A 26,546-nucleotide genomic window follows, 5' to 3' on the forward strand; every position below is an offset into this window, starting at 1 on the left:
ATGTGCATGATAATCAAGGTGGGTCATTTCCAGCATAAAACCAAGTTTAACCAGAACGTCGGGGGGGGGGGGGGGGGGTAGAAAAAAACAAGGGGAAATAGGCTACCTTGCATAATGACTTAGCCACTCCCAGTCTCTATTTAAGCCTAAATTAATAGTATCCAATTTGCAAATGAATTCCAATTCAGCAGTTTCTCGCTAGAGTCTGGATTTGAAGTTTTTTTGTTGTAAGATAGCGACCTTCATGTCTGTGATTGCGTGACCAGAGAGATTGAAGTGTTCTCCGACTGGTTTATGAATGTTATAATTCTTGACATCTGATTTGTGTCCATTTATTCTTTTACATAGAGATTGTCCAGTTTGACCAATGTACATGGCAGAGGAGCATTGCTGGCACATGATGGCATATATCACATTGGTGGATGTGCAGGTGAACGAGCCTCTGATAGCGTGGCTGATGTTATTAGGCCCTGTGATGGTGTCCCCTGAATAGATATGTGGGCACAGTTGGCAACGGGCTTTGTTGCAAGGATAGGTTCCTGGCTTAGTGGTTCTGTTGTGTGGTATGTGGTTGTTGGTGAGTATTTGTTCATGTTTTTCTTACTATATACAAACTAGCAAAGTGTTAAGAGAGCACATGCCATATAACAAAACACTTGTGAGCTGTGGTAAGCAGTCATACAAACTTAATGAGGGGCAAGGGGCAATTAACTAAACTAACACTAACCAAATATAGTAAAGAAAAAAGAAACACTAAATATGTACATGGACAAGTGTTCTCACAGACAAGTGATGAGCACAGAGGAACAAGGATTCCGACCATGTGGCAGTAAGAGGGAACTGAAAGGGGCATCATCCCGCACAGCCTCATAACTTTGCCTGCACCACGAGGCTACGTACAATTGCCCGTGAGGGCCAATGAACATTGCTGCAAAACCTTCCAGCTCCAGCACATGGCGTACATGCACACCCGTGTTTGGAATACATATAGGGACCATCATTCGAAGAAGAACTAAATCATACAAGACCAGGCTTGTAGATACCAATTCAAAATTATATGAAAGCAGTGAACTCTACAGTTCATCAAGATCCAGGCTGAACTTATGCCAAGAGTTACAGTAACTATGCATCTCTGAAGAGCTCCAACAATGTGTTACTAAATGAGGACAGGTTCTCTAGCAGGAATCAATTTATCTCCACCGAACAAACAGGTGGCTTGATTGTGTAACTACCTTTACAGGAGTTGATTACCACATAGCTGACTGCATTTGACCCTGATATTAAATCTTGGCTCACTTCCACATGAACTGACAGAAAAATTGCCAGATATCCACTGTTCACACTTAAAACAAAAACAAAACAAAAAAAAGTTCATTTAAGAATCACAGGGATGCTTTATCTTCTCTCTGGCTCATTAACTAATCAAGACATAACTGTGTAGGAAGAAACTTGCATGGCACCTGCCATAGGTTATCACCCCTGAAGATTATTTCAAGTTAGATTTAATTCTCATTGGTTTACAGCTTGTATTTTCCCATTTGCTGCTTCCTGCAACTATAAGATTTAAACTCTAGCATTAGAGTGTTTTAGAAAACTATGGGAGTCTCACAGATCAGTACCTATGAAGTACCCTTTGAAAAAAGAAAAAGTTAACCTAAGAAGCATAGCATCTCTAGCCGTCTTCTCTTACTACAGTTCCCAAGAAATACCAATACAGTACACCCTTGCCATAATGAACCTCTAGGGATCCAAGCCATTTGTTCGTTATAGACAGCGGTTTGTTATAGTGGAAGAGCCCTGCTGGGGCTGTGGTGGAGGGATCCAGAGACCAGGTTCGCTTTAGCCCAAGGTTTGTAATTGTGAAGGATGTTATAGTGAGCATCTACCGTACCACACTGTGACGGTCTGTACCGTTATGTTCACCCCTTTTACAGAAACTACGGTGTTAGGATATAGACATTCAGGCCTGTCTGCAAAGGCCTGTACTTTAAGAATTTAGGTGTATTCTTATCACTTGGCTAGTTAGAGGTATAAAAGAAAGAATCAAAATCACTGTCTGCCAGTGTAAGGTCCTTCTCTTACTGTGACAGTCTGAGGCCCTGTTCTTATAAGGCCTTTGGCTAAGCAACAGAGGCAGCCATAAGGTGGGAAGTGACTGGTCACATCTTCACATTCCAAACTAGTCGTATTGAAAGAAGGTGCTACTGGGCTGCTAGGAATAAACTCCTGTCCTGATAATGCCTGTCACCTCCAGAGAAAGGGAAGTGCCTAGAAGACGTAAAAGGAAACTTAGTTTGAAAGCATCCTGTCTGGCAAGAACTCACTTATCAATAGCTGGGATGTAAAATCCTCACTTCTGTATTGTTTTGTCATTATAGTTCCCACTTTGCTATTGTTTGTCTGTATAATCTCTGTCTGGTTCTGTGATTGTTTCTGTCTGCTGTATAATTAATTTTGCTGGGTGTAAACTAATTAAGATGGTGGCATATAATTGGTTACATAATCATGTTACAATATGTTAGGATTGGTTAGTTAAATTTCAGGAAAATGATGGTTAAGGTATAGCTAAGCAGAACTCAAGTTTTACTATATAGTCTGCATTCAATCAGGAAGTGAGTGGGTGGGTGTGGGGAGGGGAAATGAGAACAGGGAATGGGGGTGGGGAAATTGGAATCATGTTTGGCTAAGGGGGGAAATGGGAACAAGGACACAGGTGTAAGGCTCTGTGGTGTCAGAGCTGGGAAGGGGGACACTAAGGAAGGAAACTGGAATCATGCTTGCTGGAAGTTCACCGCAATAAACATCGAATTGTTTGCACCTTTGGACTTCGGGTATTGTTGCTCTCTGTTCATCCGAGAAGGACCAGGGAAAGAAGTGAGTGAAGGAATAAGCCCCCTAACATACGGGGATGTGAGTGATTGCTGGACCCAGACTAGGAAAGAGTCTAGTCTGTAAATGAAGCTTATTGGAACATCTCTGAGGGTAAGATTTACCTGCATTTAGTTTAGACTTGCGTGTTTTTGTTTTATTTTGCTTGGTAAATTTACTTTGTTCTGTTATTACTTCGAACTACTTAAATCCTACTTTTTATACTTAATAAAATCACTTTTTGCTTATTAAATTAACCCAGAGCACGTAATTAATACCCGGGGGAGCAAGCAGCTGTGCATCTCTCTCCATCAGTGTTATAGAGGACAAAAATTTATGAGTTTACTGTGTATAAACTTTATACAGAGTAAAACGGATTTATTTGGGGGTTTGGATCCCATTGGGAGCACTTCTTAAGTGGTTTTCAGTTAAACCTGCAGCTTCTGGGGGACGTGGTTCAGACCTGGGTCTGTGTTTGCAGCAGGCTAGTGTGTCTGGCTCAACAAGACAGGGTACTGAAGTCACAAGCTGGCAGGGAAAACGTGTTCAGAGGTAGTCTCAGAACATCAGGTGGCAGTTCACAGGGGGTTTCCGTGATCCAACCCATCACAGGTATCATTTGAAAACTCAATTTGCTGATAATTGTCCAAGTAAATTATATGGCAACATTGTAATAAAGTTATAAAATTCTACTGTATGACATTACTGAGGCATGTTCCAAAGTTCAGAAAAGCAGGCACAAACCAGTTCCTTAGAGACAAAAGGCAAACTGATGCCTCAGCCAGGTGTGAACAAAATCAAATGGACTATCACCTGGTTAAAGCAGCCATTCTCTGGCAGGAAAAGAGGGTGCGAGCAAGAAATTTACACCTTGGAAAAGGAACAGCTGGTGGTTCCTACCCACAGACTTTCTGTCTCTTGAACCTCAGCTGGAGATCATTCTCAAACAGGAGGAAAATGTATGAGAGTGGGAAACAAACACCAAGTGACTCCTCCCTTTCTCTCTGCCCACGGCATTCAGAACACCTGAAGTACAAGGAAAGACGCATTGGACTGGGGAGAGGGGTCCTAGCTTGTATTGTGCAAGAGAGGGCTGGGCAATACAAGCAGCACATTTCTGGGGACAAGTCTACGACTGGGAATTTGCTGGTGTTGCTCTGCAATATAATTCAGGAGTGGCTGGCTACAGCATTCACAATACAGCTGGGAGTAATCTACATGCTGGAGGTTGTGTTGTTAGCAGTCCAGGACTGGTTGCTCTCACAGTGAAGCAGTGTAAAAGGCACCCCAGGTTGGAGAATTGAGGGGACACAGCTGTTCAACAGTCCAGATTGTATGCTGGATAATGTCACACATGTTATACTCCTGGGGGAATTCTGTACCACTGTGCACACACATATTCCATGTGCCATGAATATTTTTAATTTTTTCGCAGAAATTAGCTTCTGCTGAAAAATTGATGCAATTCCACCTTTTGCCCACTAGAGGGTACTGTGGTGCTAGAACACAGCAGCTGCTCCAGGCAAGCCCCAACCAGCTAGGGAAGAGAAAGAGCCTGCCTTTTTCCACAGTGCCTGTTGGGCCAGGTCAAGAGTCAGAGGATACAGAGAGACAGCCAGCATGCGGCTGCTGGGAGGATTTCAGACAGGGGCTCATAAGGGCTAGTGGGAGAGGACAGACTGGGGCAGGGGCTGAATGGGAATGGAAGTGCAGGGCCACAGAGTGGAGGGAGGTGCAGGGCCACATGGGCATAGTGGAAGAGGTGCAGGGCTACAGGGGGAAAGGGGATGGCTGAGTGGGGGCATGGAGACACATGGGAACAGAGGGTGCACGGACATATGGGGATGGGGTGTTGTCATAAATATAAAGGGAAGGGTAAACACCTTTAAAATCCCTCCTGGCCAGAGGAAAAATCCTTCACCTGTAAAGGGTTAAAAAGCTAGGATAATTTTGCTGGCACCTGACCAAAATGACCAATGAGGAGACAAGATACTTTCAAAGCTGGGGGGGGGGGGGAGAGAAGAGAAACAAAGGGTGTGTGTGTGTGAGAGAGAGAGAGAGAGAGAGATGCATTTGCCGGGAACAGAAAGGAATGGAGTCTTAGAACTTAGTAAGTAATCTAGCTGGATATGCGTTAGATTCTGTTTGTTTAAATGGCTGAGAAAATAAACTGTGCTGAATGGAATGGATATTCCTGTTTTTGTGTCATTTTGTAACTTAAGGTTTTGCCTAGAGGGATTGTCTGTGTTTTGAATCTAATTACCCTGTAAGGTATTTACCATCCTGATTTTACAGAGGTGATTCTTTTACTTTTTCTTCTATTAAAATTCTTCTTCTAAGAACCTGATTGCTTTTTCATTGTTCTTAAGATCCAAGGGTTTGGGTCTGTGTTCACCTATGCAAATTGGTGAGGATTTTTATCAAGTCTTCACCAGGAAAGGGGGTGTAGGGTTTGGGGAGGATTTTGGGGGGGGAAGACGTTTCCAAGCGGGCTCTTCCCAGTTATCTATCTATTTATCTATTAGACGCTTGGTGGCGGCAGCAATAAAGTCCAAGGGAAAAAGGAAAATAGTTTGTACCTTGGGGAAATTTTAACCTAAGCTGGTAAAAATAAGCTTAGGAGGTTTTCATGCAGGTCCCCACATCTGTACCCTAGAGTTCAGAGTGGGGAAGGAACCTTGACAGGTGTCTGAGTGGGGGTGGAGGGACACATGTGAACAAGGGGTGCAAGGACACATGGGGCACAGAGACACAGAAGCAGATGTGCCTGATTGAATGGGAGAGACTAGGGGTCAGCTAGGGTCTGCACAGGTACACTCCCTAACAATCCTTCCCTGCCCCCTGCAAAAAACCTGTTCCATATTTTTCCCACCCATACACAACCCTTCAAGTTCATACCCAGTCTCCTTCCCAGCAATTACTTCCTTCTCCTTCAGCTCCTCCGTTACTCCTGACTCCCCCAAGCCTCTGCATTGCTTCTGAGAGGTCCAAAAAATATGGTTCTGTTCTGTAGTTTAAATGAATTATTACTTAAAGAGCTCTGTATTAAATATGCCTAGTAAGGAATCTATTTGTCAAAAAACGTTTCCTGAATCCTTTTTGTTGTCCATATTGTTACAGCCATACTTACTGACAGGTATTTTGAAATAAAATTACCAAAAAAATTGAAACTGATGTGATTATATTGTGTTATTTTGACAAATAAAATATGTGGAATTTTAAAATTGTGTGCAGAATTTTTTGGTGCAGAATTTTTAGGCGCAGAATTCTCCCATGAGTAATGTGAAACAGACTTCAGCTATTCCTTGTCTATGGATGAAACTATTATTCTCAGGAGTTTAAAAGAGAAACATAGCAAAGCAGACTCCCCAATTCTGAATTTTGAAGGATAATTTAGAAATAAATTAAAAATGTTTTATGAAACCTTCATCACAATACAGGAAAGGGCTATAGGATAACAAAACAACACCTCAAAAATAGATAATTTCAATCCATCCCCTTTCCCCCTCTCTCTGAGATTGTCCCTTCAGGAGAAGGTTGAAGCTCAATGATGGAGTAATGTAGGGAAGTCTGTGCTGCCACACTCTGTCTTATACTTATTTCTTGAACAGAATTTTTTTCCTTCTAAGACTATTAGCAAGGGACTTTCCAGAAACACTATTTGAAAATGTGACAGAAGTCTGCTATTCAAAAATCCTATTAAGGAATGAACTGGGATTTAAAGATAGGCATCACTATGAAAAAGCAGTTTCTCCTGAAGTTGTGTGCAAGTTTCTTACTGACAAAAGAAGACTAATTTCTAGTAACAATGAGGATTAATATATTTGAGAACAAGAAATCTGAATCAGACAGGCAGTGACACATGAGCCAGCCTTACTACCCTGTGAAAATCCAGATCAGTATAACTGCTAAAGTCCACTAATTGGATTGCACTGTAGAATTTTAGTTATAATGGAGCAGAGAAAGAAGGGGAGCAGAGAGGGTGAAGTACCTCCAGTAACTACTAGAAGACTCTCTTTCTTCTCCTTTTCAAAGCGAGTTGCCATTTCTTCCTGTGAGGCCTCCTCTTCCTCCTTTTCTTCTTGCAGCCTCTTCATTCTTTCCATTAAGGCCTCCAGCTCACTCAAAGAATCTGCAATCTGGAAAAAAACAAAAAGAAACCCAAAAACCAACCATGATATTTTGGCAAATTAAAAAGTAAATGGCATCATAGCTGTCTAGGAGTAAAAGCTCAAATTAAATATTCTCAAAAGTGATCTCTATCCTTGAAAACACAGCATATGGTACATATACTTTGAGTACATTATAGGTGATGCATCTTTGAAAGTCTTTCACAAAGGGTATGTCTATGCTGCAATGTAAGCCCAGGGTTAGTGGGACTCGAGTCAGCTGACCCTTGTTAGAGAACCCTGGGCTTGAGCATCTACACTGATTCTAATTGTATGTTAAGAATTTTGTAACCCAGGCTCAAAACTGTGGTTCTGATGTCCACACTGCAGCATGCTGATCCAAGTCAAACCAACTAGATTCCAAATCATTCGCCCAGAATCCCTAGTACCCTCCCAAAACATGGCTGCTCTAGCCCTTTGACTGTGATGCACTGTCAGAAAATTTTATTGCCCATGCTGCACATTAAAAGTAAGTTTGAATAGCCTGCCAACATAGCCAGCCAGAGAGACATTTTGAGATGTAGGCCCCCAGCTACCAGGGGCAGGGTGGATGTGCCTTCTGAAAAACTTCTTGCTTGCGTTTTCACTCCTGTGTCAAGAAACAGGCGGAGCTTGTCTGAGGCACTGGTGGACGTTTTAGCAGCTTTTTCTGATCTACCAAAAGTACCCAACAGGTTTCATGATGGAGCAAGTAGGAGGTGGTGGCAGAGAAGTATCCAGGCACGGCAGACGCTGCTCAGTACAATCAGCAGAGTCACTGATGCCCCCTACATAATCCGGCGCATGCCCACAAGCAGAGATTGGTGGGATCATGTAGTCATGCAGACCTGGGATGTCAAGCAGTGGGTCCAGAAGTTTTTCATGAAGAAAGCAACATTTTGGAGCTTTGTGAGCAGCTTGCTCTGACTCACCAGCGTAAAGAGACACACGAGGGCACCCTTGCCTATCCAGAAGCAGGTTGCCATAACTGTCTGGAAGCTGGCTACCCCAGACCGCTACAGGTTTGTTGTCAACCAGTTTGGTGTTAGAAAGTTAACTGTGGGTAAAGTGAGTTTTCTGAGGCAATCAGGCACGTGGTTTGCCACAAAGTGGCAGGCATTAAAGGTATTCCGGAGGTAATTGTTAGCTTTGAGAGAATGAGGTTTCCAAACTGTGCTGGGGCCATTGATGGACTCATGTGCCCATAGTTTGCCCTCCTCAAGGAGCACGAGCACCTACACTGCAAAGGTAGTACTGCAAAGGGTACTACTACATTGTTATGCAGGCCCTCATGGACCATGGAGGCTGATTTCATGAATGTCATAAGGGGCTGCACTGGAAAAGTTAATGAAGAAAAGTTTTTCATAGCTTGAGAGTCTATATTCATGGACAGGATGGCACACTATTCCCTAAATGACACTGTATTAAACAGTTATTGTCCACACCGTTATTCTGGGGCACTCTGCGTCTCACCCCCCCCCCAACACCCCCCCCCCCCAACACACACACCCCTTTTGCCTTGGTTTATGAAACCATACCCTGATTTCAGAGGCCCTGGCAAAAGGAGGTTTCGTTACACTCAGCAGGTGCAGAATGGTTGTAGAATGTGGGTAGAACCTGCTTTTAGCAGGTTAAATCCCATTGGAGATCTTTACAGATCTGTTTGGATGCCAGTGTCATCAGTGCTGTCCGCATTACTGCGGCTTGCTATGCCGTTCACAATCTTTGTGAAGCCAGAAGTGAGCCGTTTCACCCTGAATGGATCTATGATGGGCTCAGGTGTGGCTTCCGTCTCCTCCAGGTTTGCTGCATGTTTTGCAAAAGGCTTGTTCTGTTGGGCCTCCATTGCAACCACAGAAGGCTCTCTGATGGTGTGTTTGCAGCTCCATGATTAGAAGACAATGGAAGAGTAAATGCAGACTCACTGAGCTGCTGCTGTATGCTGGGGAGGCTGGCTTCCATTTTCAACTGAGTCAACTAAAGATTGTTGGCAGAGAGAGGATTAAGGAAATTAGCCCATGGGATTGTGGAATACTTCTGGCAGACACCCAGAACAAGAGTTAAGTGAGGCCACAAAGCAATAGGGCTCGGACCCTGAGTCCCGATGTGATTTAGGCTTGTTCCCTGAAGCCCTAGGTCTTAGCCCTGGGTTTGTGCGATGTGTGTAGATGAAGGTGTGGGGTTAGACTTGAGCCTGCACTTACACTGCAGTGTAGACATACCTAAAACGTTATAAGGAAAAGCAGTGAAAAGGGACGGACCCGGTAGCCCTATTCAAGGCTATCAGACTACTTTATTGCAGCAGGGGTAATTGAGAAATGCAGACATTGTTCGAAAGAGGAAACTGTATCCATAAATGTATGTTGCAACATTCTGAAGATTCAGAAAAATTCACTTATCCCTGAATAAACATTGACATGTACTCCGGAAGACAGTTTTAAATATTAAAATTAACTTTTCTGGTTTTACTGCTGCTGACAGCTGTCTTACTAACGAGTCATATTGTCTATGATACCAGCAATACAGGAGCCCAACCTAGGAGAGTAAATCAATATTCTATTCTATTTTAATGTTTTATTAACCCAAACTAGTTGCTTATACATATAAAGATAAAAATATTACAAGGAAGAACCGCATATTAGAACTACATCTTGTAGTGACAAAAAAGGATTCAGATATGCATAACCTAAATCTGTTATTCTCTCTCCTTTCAATCTCTTACTTGTGAAAAGTTATTTTATTTTGTTAGCAGTGAACTTAAGAACTACTAATTAAATTGCACGAAGGGTCTCCCCACCCCCAAAAAATAGTCTAGCACATCAACCTGTAGTACAATTTAAGGCTTCCTTTTCAAAGCATTGCAAAATTAGATTTGTAATAAACACCAGGTTTACACAATATAACTAACTAGAGATCAAAATTCTTTCTGCTGGTTGGTTCAGGGAGGAAAAAAAAGGTTATTTGAAAAAAGTTTATTGATCCTGGAAGTAAGTACTTGGTGTTAGGATATAGATATTCAGGCCTGTCTCTAAAGGCCTACACTCTAAGAATTTAGGTGTATTCTTATCACTTAGCTAGTTATAGAGGTATAAAAGAAAGAATCAAAATCACTGTCTGCCGGCATAAGGGCCTTCTCTTACTGTGACAGTCTGAGGCCTTGTTCTTAGGCAGCCATAAGCTGGGAAGTGAACGGTCACATCCTCACATTCCAACCTAGTCACATTGAAATAAGGTGCTACTGGGCTGTTAGGAATACAATCCTGTCCTGATAATGCCTATCACCTCCAGAGAAAGGAAAGTGCCTAGAAGATGTAAAAGGAAACTTAGTTTGATAGCATCCTGTCTGGCAAGAACTCACTTATCAATAAGCTGGGAAACCCTTATGTCTTTATAGATGTAGTTGTGAAATCCTCATTTCTGTGTTGTTCTATCATTGTAGTCCCCATTTCCCTATTGTTTGTCTGTATAATCTGTCTGGTTCTGTGATTGTTTCTGTCTGCTGTATAATTAATTTTGCCGGGTGTAAACTTATTAAGGTGGTGGGATATAATTGGTTAAATAATCATGTTACAATATGAAAAGGAGTACTTGTGGCACCTTAGAGACTAACCAATTTATTTGAGCATAAGCTTTCGTGAGCTACAGCTCACTTCCTCGGATGCATACCGTGGAAAGTGTAGAAGATCTTATTATATACACACAAAGCATGAAAAAATACTTCCTCCCACCCCACTCTCGATATGGATACAGACAGCAAGAGTCTGTATCCATATCGAGAGTGGGGTGGGAGGAAGTATTTTTTCATGCTTTGTGTGTATATAATAAGATCTTCTACACTTTCCACGGTATGCATCCGAGGAAGTGAGCTGTAGCTCACGAAAGCTTATGCTCAAATAAATTGGTTAGTCTCTAAGGTGCCACAAGTACTCCTTTTCTTTTTGCGAATACAGACTAGCACGGCTGTTACTCTGAAACCTGTCATGTTACAATATGTTAGGATTGGTCAGTTAAATTTCAGGAAAATGATTGGTTAAGGTATAGCTAAGCAGAACTCAAGTTTTACTATATAGTCTGCAGTTAATCAGGAAATAAGGGGGGGGAAATGGGAACAGGGAATGAGGGTGGGGAAATTGGAATCATGTTTGCTAAGGGGGGGGAATGGGAACAAGGACACAGGTGTAAGGCTCTGGTGTCAGAGCTGGGAAGGAGGTACACTAAGAAAGGAAACTGGAATTATGCTTGCTGGAAGTTCACCCCAATAAAACATTGAATTGTTTGCACCTTTGGACTTCAGGTATTGTTGCTCTCTGTTCATGCGAGAAGGACCAGGGAAGGAAGTGGGTGAAGGAATAAGCCCCCTAACAAAAAGTGTTTCAAACATTAGCCTGTTTTGAGATCATTGACTTTAAATAGATCACAATTCTGATTACCATGTTGCAATTTTTTCCATTTTGATTGCAGCACCCTCTATTTCATGAGCCTCCGGAGCTCAAACAGTGATTTATACTATTTAAAAGTTAGGGCTTCTGGCTTTCTAAGAAAAAGAAGCCTTAATCTACCCCAGTAATTCAGGAGATCAGCTATTAAAAATCACTTTGCAACTGAAGCTTGTAATCAGAATTATGTGATTTTGAATCTGATATATTGCAAACTGTCAGGGCTAAAATCTTATATGCCACCAGAACCCTAGCATTCCAACAGTATATACAAAACAAACAAAATTTAGGCTTAAATAGGAAAGAGTGGAAAAAACCTAATACAAAACAGAAGCAAGCAAAAGAATACTCTTGCAACACTAACCCCAAAGTTGCTACTTGTGAGGGATGCATTCTCTATGTTGTTGTCGTTGGCAAGATCACAGACACAGAATTTGTTGACTGCTATAAGTCTGAACCCATTAGAGGTATCTGGATCTCTCTCTGGATTAATGCCACTACCAAATACAAAACTTGCCAAGGCATGATAGTGTGCCAATAGGACCACAGCATGTACCAATTCAGGAAGAGACCAATTATTTTCTCCAGTCTTGACAAGTTTCTGAAATGAGAACAAAATAGAGAGTGAGTAAATATATGAGCTCTAGAGACCAAGATAGAAAGTGTATGAGAATGTATATGGATGGGATAGCTCTGACTCCCAGCCTCCAAAAATGATTTTTCTTTCATCCCAAACCACCCCCAACCAAATAACGGCGCATATTCTGTCCTATTTTCTACTTACAATTATTCGTGTTAATTCCCATCTTTGGGGAGGGATACAATTATTTAATATCCCAATATCTTCAGAATGTCTACTAAATATGTAGATTTCTCATTTAATAATGAAATTATAAAACAAAAATATTAAGCCGAAGTAGATTTGCATATTATTTAGCACTTTTCATTAATAACATTACACTGCTAATCTAGATATATTTTGATGGGTACCTGAATATGTTCTTTTGTGATCAGCCAGGGTTGGTGTGCAAGAAGTTTGTTTATTTCATTCAAATTTTTCAGTCTTTGTGGGATATATTCCAAACCATTCAACCATTCTGCAATCCCTCCAGTCTTCAGAAACTCATCAACATGCATATTTACTATGTAGGAACACTGATGTCTGGCAGCAGCCTAAAGTAGTTAAAACAGTCAGGAAGAGGTATTACAAGGGCAGAAGATTTAGATATGTCTATGTAACACCAACAAACCCCAGTCGGCGGTGGGCAGGATCGAACCTCGGCCCTCTGGAGCTAAATGCATGAGCCTCTACTGCAGGGGTGGGCAAACTTTTTGGCCTGAGGGCCACATCTGGGTATGGAAATTGTATGGCGGGCCATGAATGCTCATGAAATTGGGGGTTGAGGTGTGGGAAAGGGTGAGGGCTCTGGCTGGGGGCACTGGGGCCAAAATGAGGAGTTCAGGGTGCGAGAGGGGACTCTGGACTGGGGCAGGGGATTGGGACGTGCAGGGAGGGAAGTCAGGGGTGCAAGGTTTGGGCAGCGCTTACCTCAAGCAGCTCCCGGAAACAGCAGCATGTTCCCTCCTCCAGCTCCTACATGGAGACTCGACCAGGTGGCTCTGTGCACTGCCCCATCCATGGGTACTGCCCCCGCAGGTCCCACTGACCACAGTTCCAATTACGGCAGGAAATTGGGGTGTGGGGGCAGCGTGCTCAGCCCCCTGGTTGCCCCTACGCATAGGAGGGGTGTGTGTGTGTGGGGGGGAACATGATGCTGCTTCTGGGAGCCGCATGGAGTGGGGCAAGCCCCTGACCCTACTCCCTGGCAGGGGCTCAAGAGCCAGACTAAAACAACTAGAGGGCTGGATGTGGCCCCTGGGCCATAGTTTGCCCACCCCTGCTCTACTGCACGAGCTAAAAGCCACTTGACCCTTTGCTAAGGCTGTAGAGCAGACTCATTAATCTAAGTGGTCTTGGTGCCACTAGATGGGACAGAACACCACACCCAGGAGGTGTGTGGGTTACATCTACACTGCAAAAACACCCCAGCAGCAAGTCTCAGAGTCTGGAGGCCTGTCTACAGGTACAGTTCTGCAGCTATGCCACTGTAGCACTTTAGTGAAGACACTACTATGCCAACAGGAGAGCTTCTCTTGTCAGTATAGTTAATCCACCCGTGCAAGAGGCAGTAGTTATGTTGACAGGAGAACTTCTACATAGTGCTGTCTACACTGGGGACTAGGTCGGTATAACTACATTGCTCAGAGGTGTGGATTTTTCAAACCCCTGAGCAACGTAGTTATACGAATGTACGTTTGTAGTGCAGACCTGGCCTAAGTGAACTGACTCAGGCTTGCAGAGCTTGCACCATAGAAAGAAAGGAAGCCAAGTTGTTAAGGCAAGGTTATTTATAAACAAGGTTTGGGGTTTCTTTTTTTGGAGGGGCATTAAGGAGATAGGCAGGAAAATGTGTGTTAATGTAAGGATTCTTGGTACATACCATTATAGCAATGTAGTGCCTATAAGGCAAAGGAAGGGGCCCATCCATACGCAACATATAGAACTGGCTGCGGAGGAAAGACTCCAAGTACTGAGTATGTAAACTCATGACCTGTGTGATGTTGTCCAAGCGACCAGATGTTGAGTATTCTTCCACAAGAAGGTTAGTACGTTCATTCAAACCATTTGCTTGCATCACCTTAAGAGCGAAGTAGGCAATGTAAAACAGATAAACTAAGATAGACTTCCCCTCACTCAAGTAACCCCAGATACCTACATAATTCAATTGTGCATGCAAATCCCAACTTCTGTGGACTTTGGGATGTTTGTGCATATATATGTACAGAAAATGCTTAACAAAATTAAAGAATAAGAAATCTGCAAAGAAGCTGTACACTCAGTTTGTTACTTTGACAGGTTTCCATAAAAATGGAGTGAAGTTTTCTGTAAATCCTTCTACAGGTCATATTCTCAGTTGGTGAAAGTCAGCATAGCTTCACTGAAGTCAATGTAACTATGCTGATATACCAACTGAGAATTCAGCCCCAAAATGTTACTTCAAAGTTAATATGGGGAGGAGCCGAGTTAGGTAACTAAACCAGAGAATAGGTCTGTCTGCCTGCCACTTCCCAATTTTATGTTTGTATAATTAAAGAGATCAAAAGCGAGTTTCTTTTAAAAGCTCGCATTATTTAAATACAGGAATTTAATGCTTTCTTTAAACTGTTCTTTACTAACCATTCCAGCCAACCCTGACCTTGGGCTACAAGATGAAATCATGTGGTAGAACGGTAGCTCTTGAAATGCAAGCCTTAACAAAAAGCATTAGCAGCTATTAGAGCAGTGTTTTATCACCAAAGAACGGCCATTCTAAACATGTTCATCTGTGGAAAAAAAGTTGCAAGAAAGGGACTAGAATACCAAGAGTTATTCTTTAACTCCCTATAACAGAACGTTAGGGTAGCTAGTTTATCATTACAAATACCATGACCTTCTTTTCTACTCCAACTGGTTTACCAGGAATTAAAAGATAAAATCCCTGCAACTATCGAACATAGCTCTGTTGTTGTTGAATTTGATTCCGTGACTACATCACCAACTAAAACAAGAATCTTGACCTGGCAAAGAGAAAAATATTTCTCAACAAATCAAGTTTTATTCTTAAGGAATAAAATATACACACATGAACAAGTTACTGCACCTTCTCTTTCTACCTCAAGGTTTCCTTGTTTTGGCTTGTAGAATCAGAAGGCAGAGGTAGAAGAGAATATTTTCAGTCATCTAGTTAACTAGTCCCATCACCTTTCCATGTATAATTGTTCCCTGCAATGCCTCTTTTTGTGCTTCGTACCAAGCAATGGGCCTTCCATCATTCTTCCTGGGAGGCTGTTCTGACCATCAGAAACTTTCTGTTTTTTCAGACTAACTGTCTGCACAGAAAAGCTACAGTGGCAAACCTGCAATGCTGTAGGGTAGACACTTGTTACAAGCGATAGAAAGCATTCTTCAAAAGCTGTAGTAAATTCCACTTCTCCAAGAGGCAGCATATAGGTGGACAGAAGAATGCTTCTGTCAACTTAGTGCTGTCTACCTTGAGATTCAGATCAGCTTAACGATGCATGTGAATTTTTCACACTCCTGAGCAATATCAGTAGGTGGACCTAAGTTTTAGTCAGAGACTAGGCCTAAATCTGTTCTTAATTTTATCCCAGTAGTCCTTGTTATACCCCTATACCCACTCTAATAATTCCTTTCTCCTTGGTGATTACACCCTTCAATTATTTATAGACGTACGTCCCCGTTAGTAGTCTCTTAGGAAAACTATCCACATGTGTCTCAATCTTTCCTTGCATGTTTCTTCCTCCAGTTCTGAGAATCTTTGTCAGTTTTCTCTACACCTCCTACAGCTTGTCAGCATCTTTCTTGTAAGGACGTACTCGGAACAGAAAACTGATTTCAGGTGCAGTTACATCACATCCCTGTGTGATATTAGTGGAAGCCTTTTCACTCTCACTCCCCTTTGCAACTTTGACTAGCAGTGACTCAGTCTGGTTTTTGCTGCCTTGATCTTTTCTCTGCAAGCCTCACTTTAACCTGAATCCTTGTTTACTTCTTCCCCACCTCTCCATTTCCAGTGCATGTTTTAAGATTTCTTTTTTGAGATTCAAATACTTGAGCAGGATTTCATGAGATTTAGTCTTTATAATGCTACTTATTGCTCATGGGTCTAATATATTATAGCCTTGGAAATTCATATTTTGGCATACACTATTAGACATGATCCCTAAACATAGCTACTAGAAATTACCCCTAAAACAGGGGGCAGATTCCCACTTACTTAATCCAGCAAGCCACATTAATATGCAATGAAAATAATCCTGTGACTTATTATCCATTCCCCATCTCAAGCCAGGTGACTCATGTCATTGGGAACATTCAGCACAAAATTTAAAAACTGCAGTATCGTTCATTTGATTATTGGACTGTCCCACAACAGCAAAACTAACCAAACATATCCCACTGTGGGCCATCAAAGATCCTAACTTGCTGGGCATGCAGCACAGGCTCCTATAAGCCAAAATGCCCACAAAAAAGACGGATGTTGCAGGGTGCCTAGAAATGAACAAATCTGAGTTCTGGCAGACTACAGGATGGGGAGCAAATTCCAGAGCCCAAGACCCCTCATGAGTCAGAAGCACTCTCCCTTTTAAAGTGCCTCTGCTGATCTTAACTGTGTACTGCTTGGGAACAGCATCATCTCAGGAACCATATCATCAACCATTTAGGGTTTTCTAGATTTAAAGTGTACACAATACCATTAAAAAGTCTTCAAAAGACAAAGCATAGTTAATACACACACATATCTTTCCCTAATAAAAATCAAGCCAGGGACTCATTCCAATATTCTTCTCTAATCCCCACAGACAGGATTCTGTGAATAATCAATACTTGTATCATCCTGAGTAATGGGTGGGGATCCTGCAATTTCTTTTCCTTCTGCCTAGAAGTGGAGAGCTATTCCAAGAAACACTACAGCCCAGTGTGACGCTATTGATGGAGACTGTGACCATATAGATCACTGTTGTAACCACTGTTATATATTTGCAGCAAATATTGTACAAAGATTGTCATGTGAGGTGTGCAGGACAAGGTTATAATTTGCTGGTTATGATTATGTTATCTGTATGCATGTATCATTTTTGTATTTATAGTTATAAGTATTGGCTCTATACTGTTTGTATTTCAAACTTGTGCTATGCTTCTGGGTGACACCCCAGACAATTTGGTGTCAGCACCACCTAGCCTGCTTGATAGCCCATTAAGGACCATCAGCTATACAACTGACCTATTGAGAGAAGGCAGACACACCTTGTGACTCAGCAAGGCATGCAGGGACATGCCTATGGACAGAACTCTACGATTTTTCCATGCCATGTGCTAGATTAGTTTGTCTTTGGAACAAAGAAAGCAGAAGCCACATGGCAAGAGACTATAAAAGGCTGCTGCAGCTCCTCCATTTTGTCTTCAGTCCTGCTTCTTACTTCTGGAGGAATCTTGCTACAAACTGAAGCTCTGAACAAAGAACTGAATGACCCATCCCAGCTGTGGACATAGGTGCTGACTTTTGATTTTGCCAGCGGGTGACCCATCCTGGCTCCGCCCCTTTTCCATGGCCCTGCCCCCACTCCACCTCTTCCTTCCCCTAGACCCCCCTGAATGCCTCCTTCTTGCCGACCCCCTCCCCTAAATGCCTCCCACCTGTTTAGTGCTCGCTCCCAGCCACACACTCAAAGCAGCTCTGTCTCCCCCCAGCCCCACCCCCTGCAGCCAGCCCAGAAACTGCCCACCCTGAGACAGAGAGAGAAATTGAATTCAACAGCCCAGCACAGAAATAGCCCATTCATTCATCCTGCTGTGTGGATGCTGTGCCACTCCAGCTCCTCCCAGTCTCCCAGACTGCAGCTCCCTCATATACTCTGCAACTTTTGTGGGAGGGGAACCCCTGGTGGGACCATGGCCAAAGGTGGGTGGGGGTTGCTTCCTCTACCGGACTTCAGCAGCCCAGCACCCTGAAGCAAGATGAGCTCAGGTGTCCCAAGGTGAAGCAAGGGAGTGTCTCCTGACTTGAAGCTGATACAGGGGGGTGAATGCAATGAAAGGAATTCCCTGGGAGCTGCGGGGGGATGGAGGTGAGGGGTGCGAATGGATGATGGATCCAGGGGAAGGAAATCAATCCTTCCTGACGCAGGGAGGGGATAAACTTCCTCTCTGGTAGGAAAAGCCCCTCAGGCAGGATTGACCTGGGTGTGGGGGAGGAGGAGACAGCATTGAGCTGGGCAAGCATTACTTTCCCAGGCATGAGAGCCGGCCCTGGAGAAGAGCCCACGGGGAGGATGCAGCTAGAACAGAGGTGGGCAAACTAAGGCCCGTGGGCCACATCCAGACCGTGGGACTGTCCTGCTGGCCCGTGAACTCCGGGCCGGGGAGGCTAGCCCCCTTCCCCTGCAGCTATGCCACTGCGCGGGCAGCACAGCTTGTGCCCGCCCACCTCCCAGGCTTTTCAATAGCCAGTCCTGCCACTCTGAGCGGCATGGTAAGGGTGTGGGGAGTGGGGTGGGGCTGCATAAGGGGCAGGAGGGGCAGTCAGGGGACAGTTGCATGGGATGGAGGTTGGGGGGGGGGGGGACAGGACACTTAGGGGACAGGGGTGTGGATGGGGTCGAGGCAGTCCAGGGACAGGGAGCAAGAGGAGTTGGATAGGGGAAAAGGAGCAAGGGGGGTTGGACGGGTCGAGGGTTTTGAGGGAGGCAGTCAGGGGATGGAAAGTGGGAGGGGGTGGATGGGGGTGGCGGCCAGGATGTTTGGGAAGGCACAGTCTTCCCTACCCAGCCCTCCATACAGTTTTGCAACTCTAATGTGACCCTTGGGCCAAAAAGTTTGCCCACCCCTGGACTAGAAGTAACGGTGGTGCGTTGCCCACTCCTGTCCCCCCACGCACAGGGGAAGGGATGCGGAGCCCCGGGACCTGGGTCAGAACTGTAGTGGTTGGTAGCTCCCAGAGCCTGCATGGGAGAGGTCCAGGCACAAGCAGGGTCCGGGTTGGGGGAGGCCACTCATTTGCACCTGGGGCTGTGGCTGAAGTGAAGCCCCTCTCACCTTTTGGCCATGGCTGGACGCACCCGGCTGGCTGGCTGGAGCATGGGGAGGGGGCAAGCTGCTGGCCCCAGACCAAGTTCACTCATCAGACACAAGGGCAAACTTTTATTAAAGGAGCCATGTCTTTTGGTTTGTCCCCGTGCCCAGCACTAAGGGGGTCCACAGCTGGTTTCTCCTGGCAGGAAGGAGAGCACAGGTCCTGGGGGAGACACCAGGGTGAGCTGAGAATAGCTGGCTTGGTCCTTGAGAAACCCCCCGGCCCATACTCCCCCAAGTAGCCCCATGGGGCCAGCCGAGAAGCTGCCCACCAGTCTCTTCCCCCAGTCCCCTGCTGAGAGACTGCCCACCCCATCTTCCCCACCCCTCCGCAGCTAGCCCAGGAGCTGCTGTGCCCTGGCTGCTTGTCCCACCTAACCCAGCTCCCTCTGCCCTGAAAATTAAAAGGACTCACACGTGCCTGCGGTGGGAGCCCGCTAGGAACTTCAGCGGCAGCAGGGGAAACAGCTGATTGGCCGCAGCCAGCCAAAGAGCTGATGAGGGCTGCTGCGCATGCTAAATCAGCTGATCTCCCCGGTGGGTGCAGAGCATCCACTAATTTTTTTCAGTGGATTCTCCAGCCCTGGAGGACCCACAGAGTCAGCGCCTGTGGCTGTGGATGTACCCCAAAGGCTTGATTTGAACCCGTAGTTTATTCCATCACTGCTACAAGCCTGAACTAAGAACTTTGCTATTACTGTATACAATTGATACAACGTAACCAGCTTTAGCTCTCATCTGTACGTCTTTCTTTTATAAATAAACCTTTAGATTCTAAAGGATTGGTAACAGCGTGATTTGTGGGTAAGACCTGACTGGTATATTAACTGGGTCTGCGGCTTGGTCCTTTGGGATCAAGACAACCTTTTCTCTTTTACAGGGGTATTGGTTTTCATAACCATTCGTCCCCATAACGAATGGCACTGGTGGTGATACTGGGAAACTGGAGCATCTAAGGAATTGCTTGTATGACTTATGCTTAGCCAGTGGGATGAGACCAAAGTCCTCTCAGTTTGGCTGGTTTGGTGTGCCTTAATGGTAAAGGAAACCCAGCCTTGGGCTGTAACTGCCCTGCTCTAAGCAATTTGTCCTGACTTGATACTCTCAGTTGTGTCCTGCCAGAGGCTGCATTGTTACACCCTGCCTTTCCTTTATTTTGTTTTAACTTTTACATCCTTTTTTATTATTCTAATTGCCTGGCTTTAACAGCTACTAGCTCTTTTAAGAAAACAAGAAGCAGGACTTGCCTTTACAATTTGCTTTCACAAACAATCCCTCAGGAAATAGTGTTCCTGTAAAGATCTGACTCCTAGAGAGAACTATGCATGCAAGTTTTACATATACTGTACCGAGGTTTATGTATACTGCAGCAATCTGCAATCAAGACTTAAACATTTAAATCACAGGAACCAATCTGAGTTTGCACCTTTGCAACTATAAATTTTATTATGGACAGTTGTGTACTACAAAATTAATCACACTTTTACTTTTGTGAAAATTGAAAGTCAGATCCTCCTCATATTACTAAACATTTATACTGCAGTACCGCCTAACGACTACAGCAAGGTATGGCCCCACTGTGATAGGTATTGTGTAAATGATAAATGAGTCCTTCTCCTAAAAAGCTTACAGGTGTTTGCAGGTCCCACAGATTTAATGGGAGTTGCACGTCTGCATCTGAAGACAGAAAAGTTAGTCTACAAGTCAATGGGTGCTACCTGAAGATAAGGAGCAAACTTTGACTTTTACTCACTGAAGGCCAGATTCTGATGCTCACACTAAATGGCCCTTTAGTCCACAAATAACTGCACTGGACTCTCAATGGGACTCCCCATGGACTAAGGTACTGCCCAATGGATGTAGAATGCCTGAATCTGGCCCTGAATATTTTTGTTATGCAGTTACTACTATATGCAGAATAGTTTTAGTTTGTAAACTTACTTCTTTTTCTGGTATAAAGGCACTTGGTCCTCTCGTTAATGGCTGAGAGACTCGGATTCTTTTTTCCTGCAAAGGAACGTCACATGATTTTATTAGAATTAGCAAGGATAACATATTAACTTACTTTATCTTACAAGATTAGATGCTGAAGGCCGTGACTTAGTTATCTTTAAAAGACTGTCTGCCTGTTTTACAACTTGTTAACAGATGAGGCTAACATGCCATATCAGTTGGATTGAGTTAGCAGTCCTTTACATTGCTCTCAGACTGCACAAAAGTTGGCCAGTGACAGGACATAAAAAAATAAAATTAAAAAAATCACTCAGAAATCTAACCTTGACTACTTTACAGAGCTATACAAGAACATGCGGCAATAGTGCTCAAACTTTTGACACAATACTTCAGAGCAAACAAACTATCAGAATAGAGAGAAATACTGAACTCAAAGGAAATTCTAGCATGATACTAGACATAAGATTGACAAGGCTGCACATGAGAGATAGTCCTCAACTCCATTTCCCTCAACATTGAATTTGATTATATAACGTTTGCGAAGGGTTTTGAAGATTAGAAATGCTCTGGAAGTGGCAAGATTCTTACGAAAACAGCTATTACCCACACATACACAACCAGAGTGATTTAAGAACTTGTACTAGAGAAACTATGCCTCCACTCTTTGAGGAAGAGATGACCTAATTGAGCTGTATCCAATTCAGAAGAGACTAGAGGTTACAAGGCCTATAAGGCACAAACTAAAGCTAAGGAAGAGCCAGGCCCCCAAAGAATTAATGTCAAGTTTCTTTGTACAGAATTTATTTACTACGTAACAGGCAGTGTATTTCCCCCGCCCCAAGAAGAGAATTGAACTAAGATTTAAAGAAAACATATGGGTCTCAATCCAGCTTCCACTAATTTACATGGTAGTCTTTCCACTGATTTTAATAGGAGCTGGATCAAGTCCAAGATGGGTACGACCAAATGCTAACACAGTAAGAGATGAGTGAACTACATGGTCATCGTCCACTCCTGTAACTATCTGCACTCCTATTACTATCAGTGTCAATAAAGTGCCTGGGATTTTGTGTCAGCATGTTATAATAGGTTTCAGAGTAGCAGCCATGTTAGTCTGTATTCACAAAAAGAAAAGGAGAACTTGTGGCACCATAGAGACTAACAAATTTATTTGAGCATAAGCTTTCGTGAGCTACAGCTCACTTCATCGGATGCATTCATTGCCACTGAATGCATCCAATGAAGTGAGCTGTAGCTCACGAAAGCTTATGCTCAAACAAACATGTTACAATAGTACATCCCACTGACTGAAATTCACTAGCAGCTTAATTTTCATAAGAATGAATAAGTTTTAATTTACTGGTTCAATAATAGTCAACTAATAGCCCCCGTAAATCACTAACCTTGGGAGAACGGTTTTAGTCTGTTACATCAGTTCATATATGCAAGATGAAGATTTGCATGCAACTGCATACCTATGAACTATTGTATGTCTTGCAAACAACCATGAAGTTTGGAAATAAACAGATGCTCTACATCAAAATGTGTAGAGCAGTTTCATTGCCAGATGCCAACCAAGTCTGAATGCTTGGAGAAAAATAAATAAATCAGTCTTTGGTCTACAGATCTGCATTATTGCTTCTACCTTAAGTAAAATGAGAGAAGAGGCTTTCCAACAGCAGCATAAATACCTTCCCCTAATACTTGTGCACCCCTTAAAACTTAGTTTATCAAATGGCTCATATCCATTCAACTACTTTCTTTCCAAAAGCATTAGTTCTTATTCTCACAGGTACATGATTGATTTCAAAAGGTATGCAATTACCCATCATTACCAGTATTAGATTTGCACTCAAAATATTTTGTTCACCTGACAATCAAGTCTTAGATGCCCTCAACAATGCCATCAGAGAGGAGTTTGAGAAATATACTAATTTTGTAAATGAATATGTGCACCATTCTGAGATTACTTTAAACACTAATCTTTGCAACAGATTGCAGCATAGGGAAGTAAAAACACTAGAGGTTCATATTATTGTTACATTTCTGGAAAAAAATCCCACCTACGTTGATTTTTCAGATGATCAGAAATGATGTCAGTGCAAATTATTCAGGAAAGAGGTTAAAACAAGAGTTTGATGATTTAGCAGTTATGTTCATTACTTTGGCAGAGAAGTGTCTACCGCTGAGGAAATGCTGTCACCCCTTCTGAAATAATCTGAGCTGTTCAAGAGAAAGCCAGTTGTAGGGAGACAGTTCAACAATTTACACCCAGTAAATTGCAGTAAAGTTCCAGGATAATTTACAATATTTATCAATCAAATTTGTTAATCCTGTGGAAAACAGAAGAGGTAAATACTTTATTTGTTTAATGGGATATGAGCACATGCAAGTTGTTTTATTGTATTTTCTTACAAATTTAACTTGGAGAACAGAGCACTGAAATACCACTGAGTAGAAAGATAGAAAGTATTGACATTTTTGATAATGAAAACAAACACGTTTCCCAAAGTAACTACTACGTCCACTGTTAGAATTGTATTTGATTTGTTCTGTTTTGAAGTTATTTTAAAATCCTAATTTTGGGATAATCTTCATTTCAGAAGGGATAATTGGGACAGGGTAGCTCTCCGGGGTTAGAGGATTAGTGATAATTCAAGCTTCTATTGATAACTAGGCTAATGCCTCCTAAAGGGTTGCTATGGGTTAGAAGATGAGCATAGTTCCTACAAAAAGTGCTCCAAATGGTCAGAGTAGTACCACCTAGGTGACAACCACACTCCTGCCACTTGCTTTCTCATGGCAGAGGTGTTCCAAACAGGGAGTGGGGATGTGAAAGCTGTGTGCCTGGTACCTTAAAACCAGGCTGCTCAGTGGCCCTTTTGCCATGACAGAAGAAGGAAAATTCCAATTTAAACTCTCTCAAGATGAGAGATAAGTTTTTAGAGTCTGGGACAGGGTCAATACTTTTATGGAGACCTGGAGAGACAAACAGAAATTGCAATACACTCCTGAGGACCAACTGGCTGGTGTAATACCCCATGAAAGGAAGGACAGAATCTTTACTATAAACTAGCTTTGAGGATCCATCATTTTTCGGATGGCAGGATCTACATGCTCCCCTTAAAAAACTGAGACAAAATGACACACTGGTTAAGTTGTATAAAGCACATTAAAACTAAGTGCTAAATCATGTGACTCCAGACACAGCACAGGTACACATACGTGTGTACACAACAAACCTTGGACTAACTGTACATATAAACATGTTCATGAATGTTGCATCTTCCATTGAAACACACCTAGTGAAAGCAGTTTACCCAATAGAAATAAAGCTATTGGAGCAGAATGATTTAATTTTGAATTCTGGCAAGCTGATCAATTTACCAACCTAAAGTGAGTTACCAAGTCCCAGCAGAGGGACCCAGAAACTACATGGAAGCGAGCAACTCTATAAAGAATGAGTTTCAAATAGAAAAAAGCATCTAAAAAGCTCTCTCCTCCCCTCCAAAAAGCTTTTGCAACACAGGATTAACAGCTGTATTTTAGTTGCTATTAAGTGCTTAGTTACTTAACTAACATTCATCCTGCTTCAATAGATTTTCAACTACAGGCAAAATTGAGAAATACAAACTAGAATTTTAGTAGTTTTAAGTCATCAAAATGGCTTCACATTAAACTGGATATTTCCAGTGTTTCTTTGGAGTCTAACATGGCAAAAGCTACAGAAAAATCTGAATTCTGTTTGCCAACATCAGGAATGTGGCAATATGTATTAGCCTGTGCAAAAGAATTTGCAGACAGATTGCAAGGAGAACGAGTCAAATAATTTTAGCCTGAGCTGTTGTCTGTTTAATATACATACATACAGTTTTCTCAATCTAAACTTGAGGGAATACGTGGATTTTGACAAAAATTTTCTGTGAAAAGAAGTCAAAACATTTTGTTTTGATGGTATTTTGATTCCACTCTACACATTAAATATGTTTATGCATACATTTAATATAACATTAAGCATCAAAGACAAATGAAATATTTGAATAGTCCCAAACCAAAAAAAAAAATCTGGGAATTTGTGTTTTACAGGAAATTTCAGCATTTCATTCTGAATTGGAATGAAAAAAATTTAGAAGTAAAATTCCAGTTCCTGACCATCTCTAATTACAAACAATGAACTCTATTTCAATCTCAAATTGATGGAATAACAGAGGATTTTGGAGCATAAAGAGTTTTCACTATCTTATTAATAGCAGAGACAACTTTCTGCTAACCAGCTCATCTGTAATCCCTTTAATTAGAAACCAAGGTTATCACTTATACCAGTATTATGATGGATGGAAAGATCTTGTAGCCTTCCCAATATAATTTCAGGCAGTCATGCACCATACATCAGTAGCAGAGATTTCAAAATTCTTAATCTCATCAATTTGCATCCTAGAAAATACTTTACAGCCTAGCTCATCTTCATGAAGACAAAAATCTTTGGTGAACATCTTTTCAAGAGACCCACTGAAGAATAATTGTGTCTCATATAAACAAAGGAAAGATAAGCGGTTTGGTTCTTTGTATGCAGTGTAGTTATAGCTGTGTCAGTTCCAGGATATTTGAGAAACAAGGTGGCTCAGGTACTCATTAACATCCTGAACACAAATAACCAGAGAAAACTGTTCAGTCACTGGCAATTGGGTATATAAGCACCATGCTGCATAGTAGGTAAAAACAAAACCAAGTATCATCATATGGTTAGAAATAGATGACTTTTTGGTTTGGATTTTGAACTCCACAACCATGTCAGGGTCTCGTTATATGGAGACCTGCGTTATCTCTCACTCCACCCCAGGGGAGATGTCTCTTGAAAGTGTTTCTTTAGGTTGCTTAGCCCTTTGGGGTTCCTAGCTTACCTATGAACCAGGCACTATTCACACACTTCTTTTACAGGCAAAAGCATCCAGCTTGTTCTCGATTATCAGCAGTAAAAAGAGAGAACGACAGAAAGATAGATGTCATGGAGACAGAGGTGAGGCACAGCTGACATTTATCTTCCCACATTGGACTTTTGAGTAAATGGTACAGCAATCAAAAATCCAGCTCGTCCAAAGTTAGCGCTCATTAAAATATCAATAGCTTAGGACTGGCAAGGTCAGCTTCCTTTTCCTAGGCTTTTATCCTCAAAACAACATAGCTGCTTATAGAAAACTATGATCAACGCCTTCCAATATATGCTGACCTGATACGGTACATAACTTTGGCATAACAGTGAAATTACACACTGGATGATACTAATATTTGCTACTGCATCTTTCTTTGGAACCAGGCTCTATGGAATCAAAGATTAGCTCCGCCTCCTTCAGAGAGGCATGCAATGGTGAGCATTCTGAGTATGTTCAAGAGGCTCACTGCAGCCTTAAAAGGGGAGCCTGTGTAACTTATCTCCCTCTCCCCACATTG

General features: G+C 42.6%; 1 protein-coding gene across 4 annotated transcripts in view; it reads right to left on the reverse strand.

Annotated features, from left to right (window-relative positions):
• Positions 1-26,546, reverse strand: part of SESN3 (sestrin 3) — an 85,023-nt gene that overhangs the window by 18,544 nt on the left and 39,933 nt on the right. For 2 of the 4 annotated variants that reach the window (XM_073337640.1, XM_073337658.1), the window contains 5 exons: positions 21,087-21,152; positions 13,954-14,151; positions 12,443-12,625; positions 11,817-12,053; positions 6,860-7,007 (listed from right to left, as the gene is read on the reverse strand). In XM_073337640.1, coding sequence (XP_073193741.1) covers positions 6,860-7,007; positions 11,817-12,053; positions 12,443-12,625; positions 13,954-14,151; positions 21,087-21,152 — 832 coding nt within the window. The remainder of the gene's footprint in view (positions 1-6,859; positions 7,008-11,816; positions 12,054-12,442; positions 12,626-13,953; positions 14,152-21,086; positions 21,153-26,546) is intronic. The other 2 variants (XM_073337651.1, XM_073337668.1) reach the window with 2 other exon arrangements.

The sequence above is a fragment of the Lepidochelys kempii genome, chromosome 1, assembly GCF_965140265.1.
Source record: "Lepidochelys kempii isolate rLepKem1 chromosome 1, rLepKem1.hap2, whole genome shotgun sequence".
Classification (NCBI taxonomy): domain Eukaryota; kingdom Metazoa; phylum Chordata; order Testudines; family Cheloniidae; genus Lepidochelys; species Lepidochelys kempii.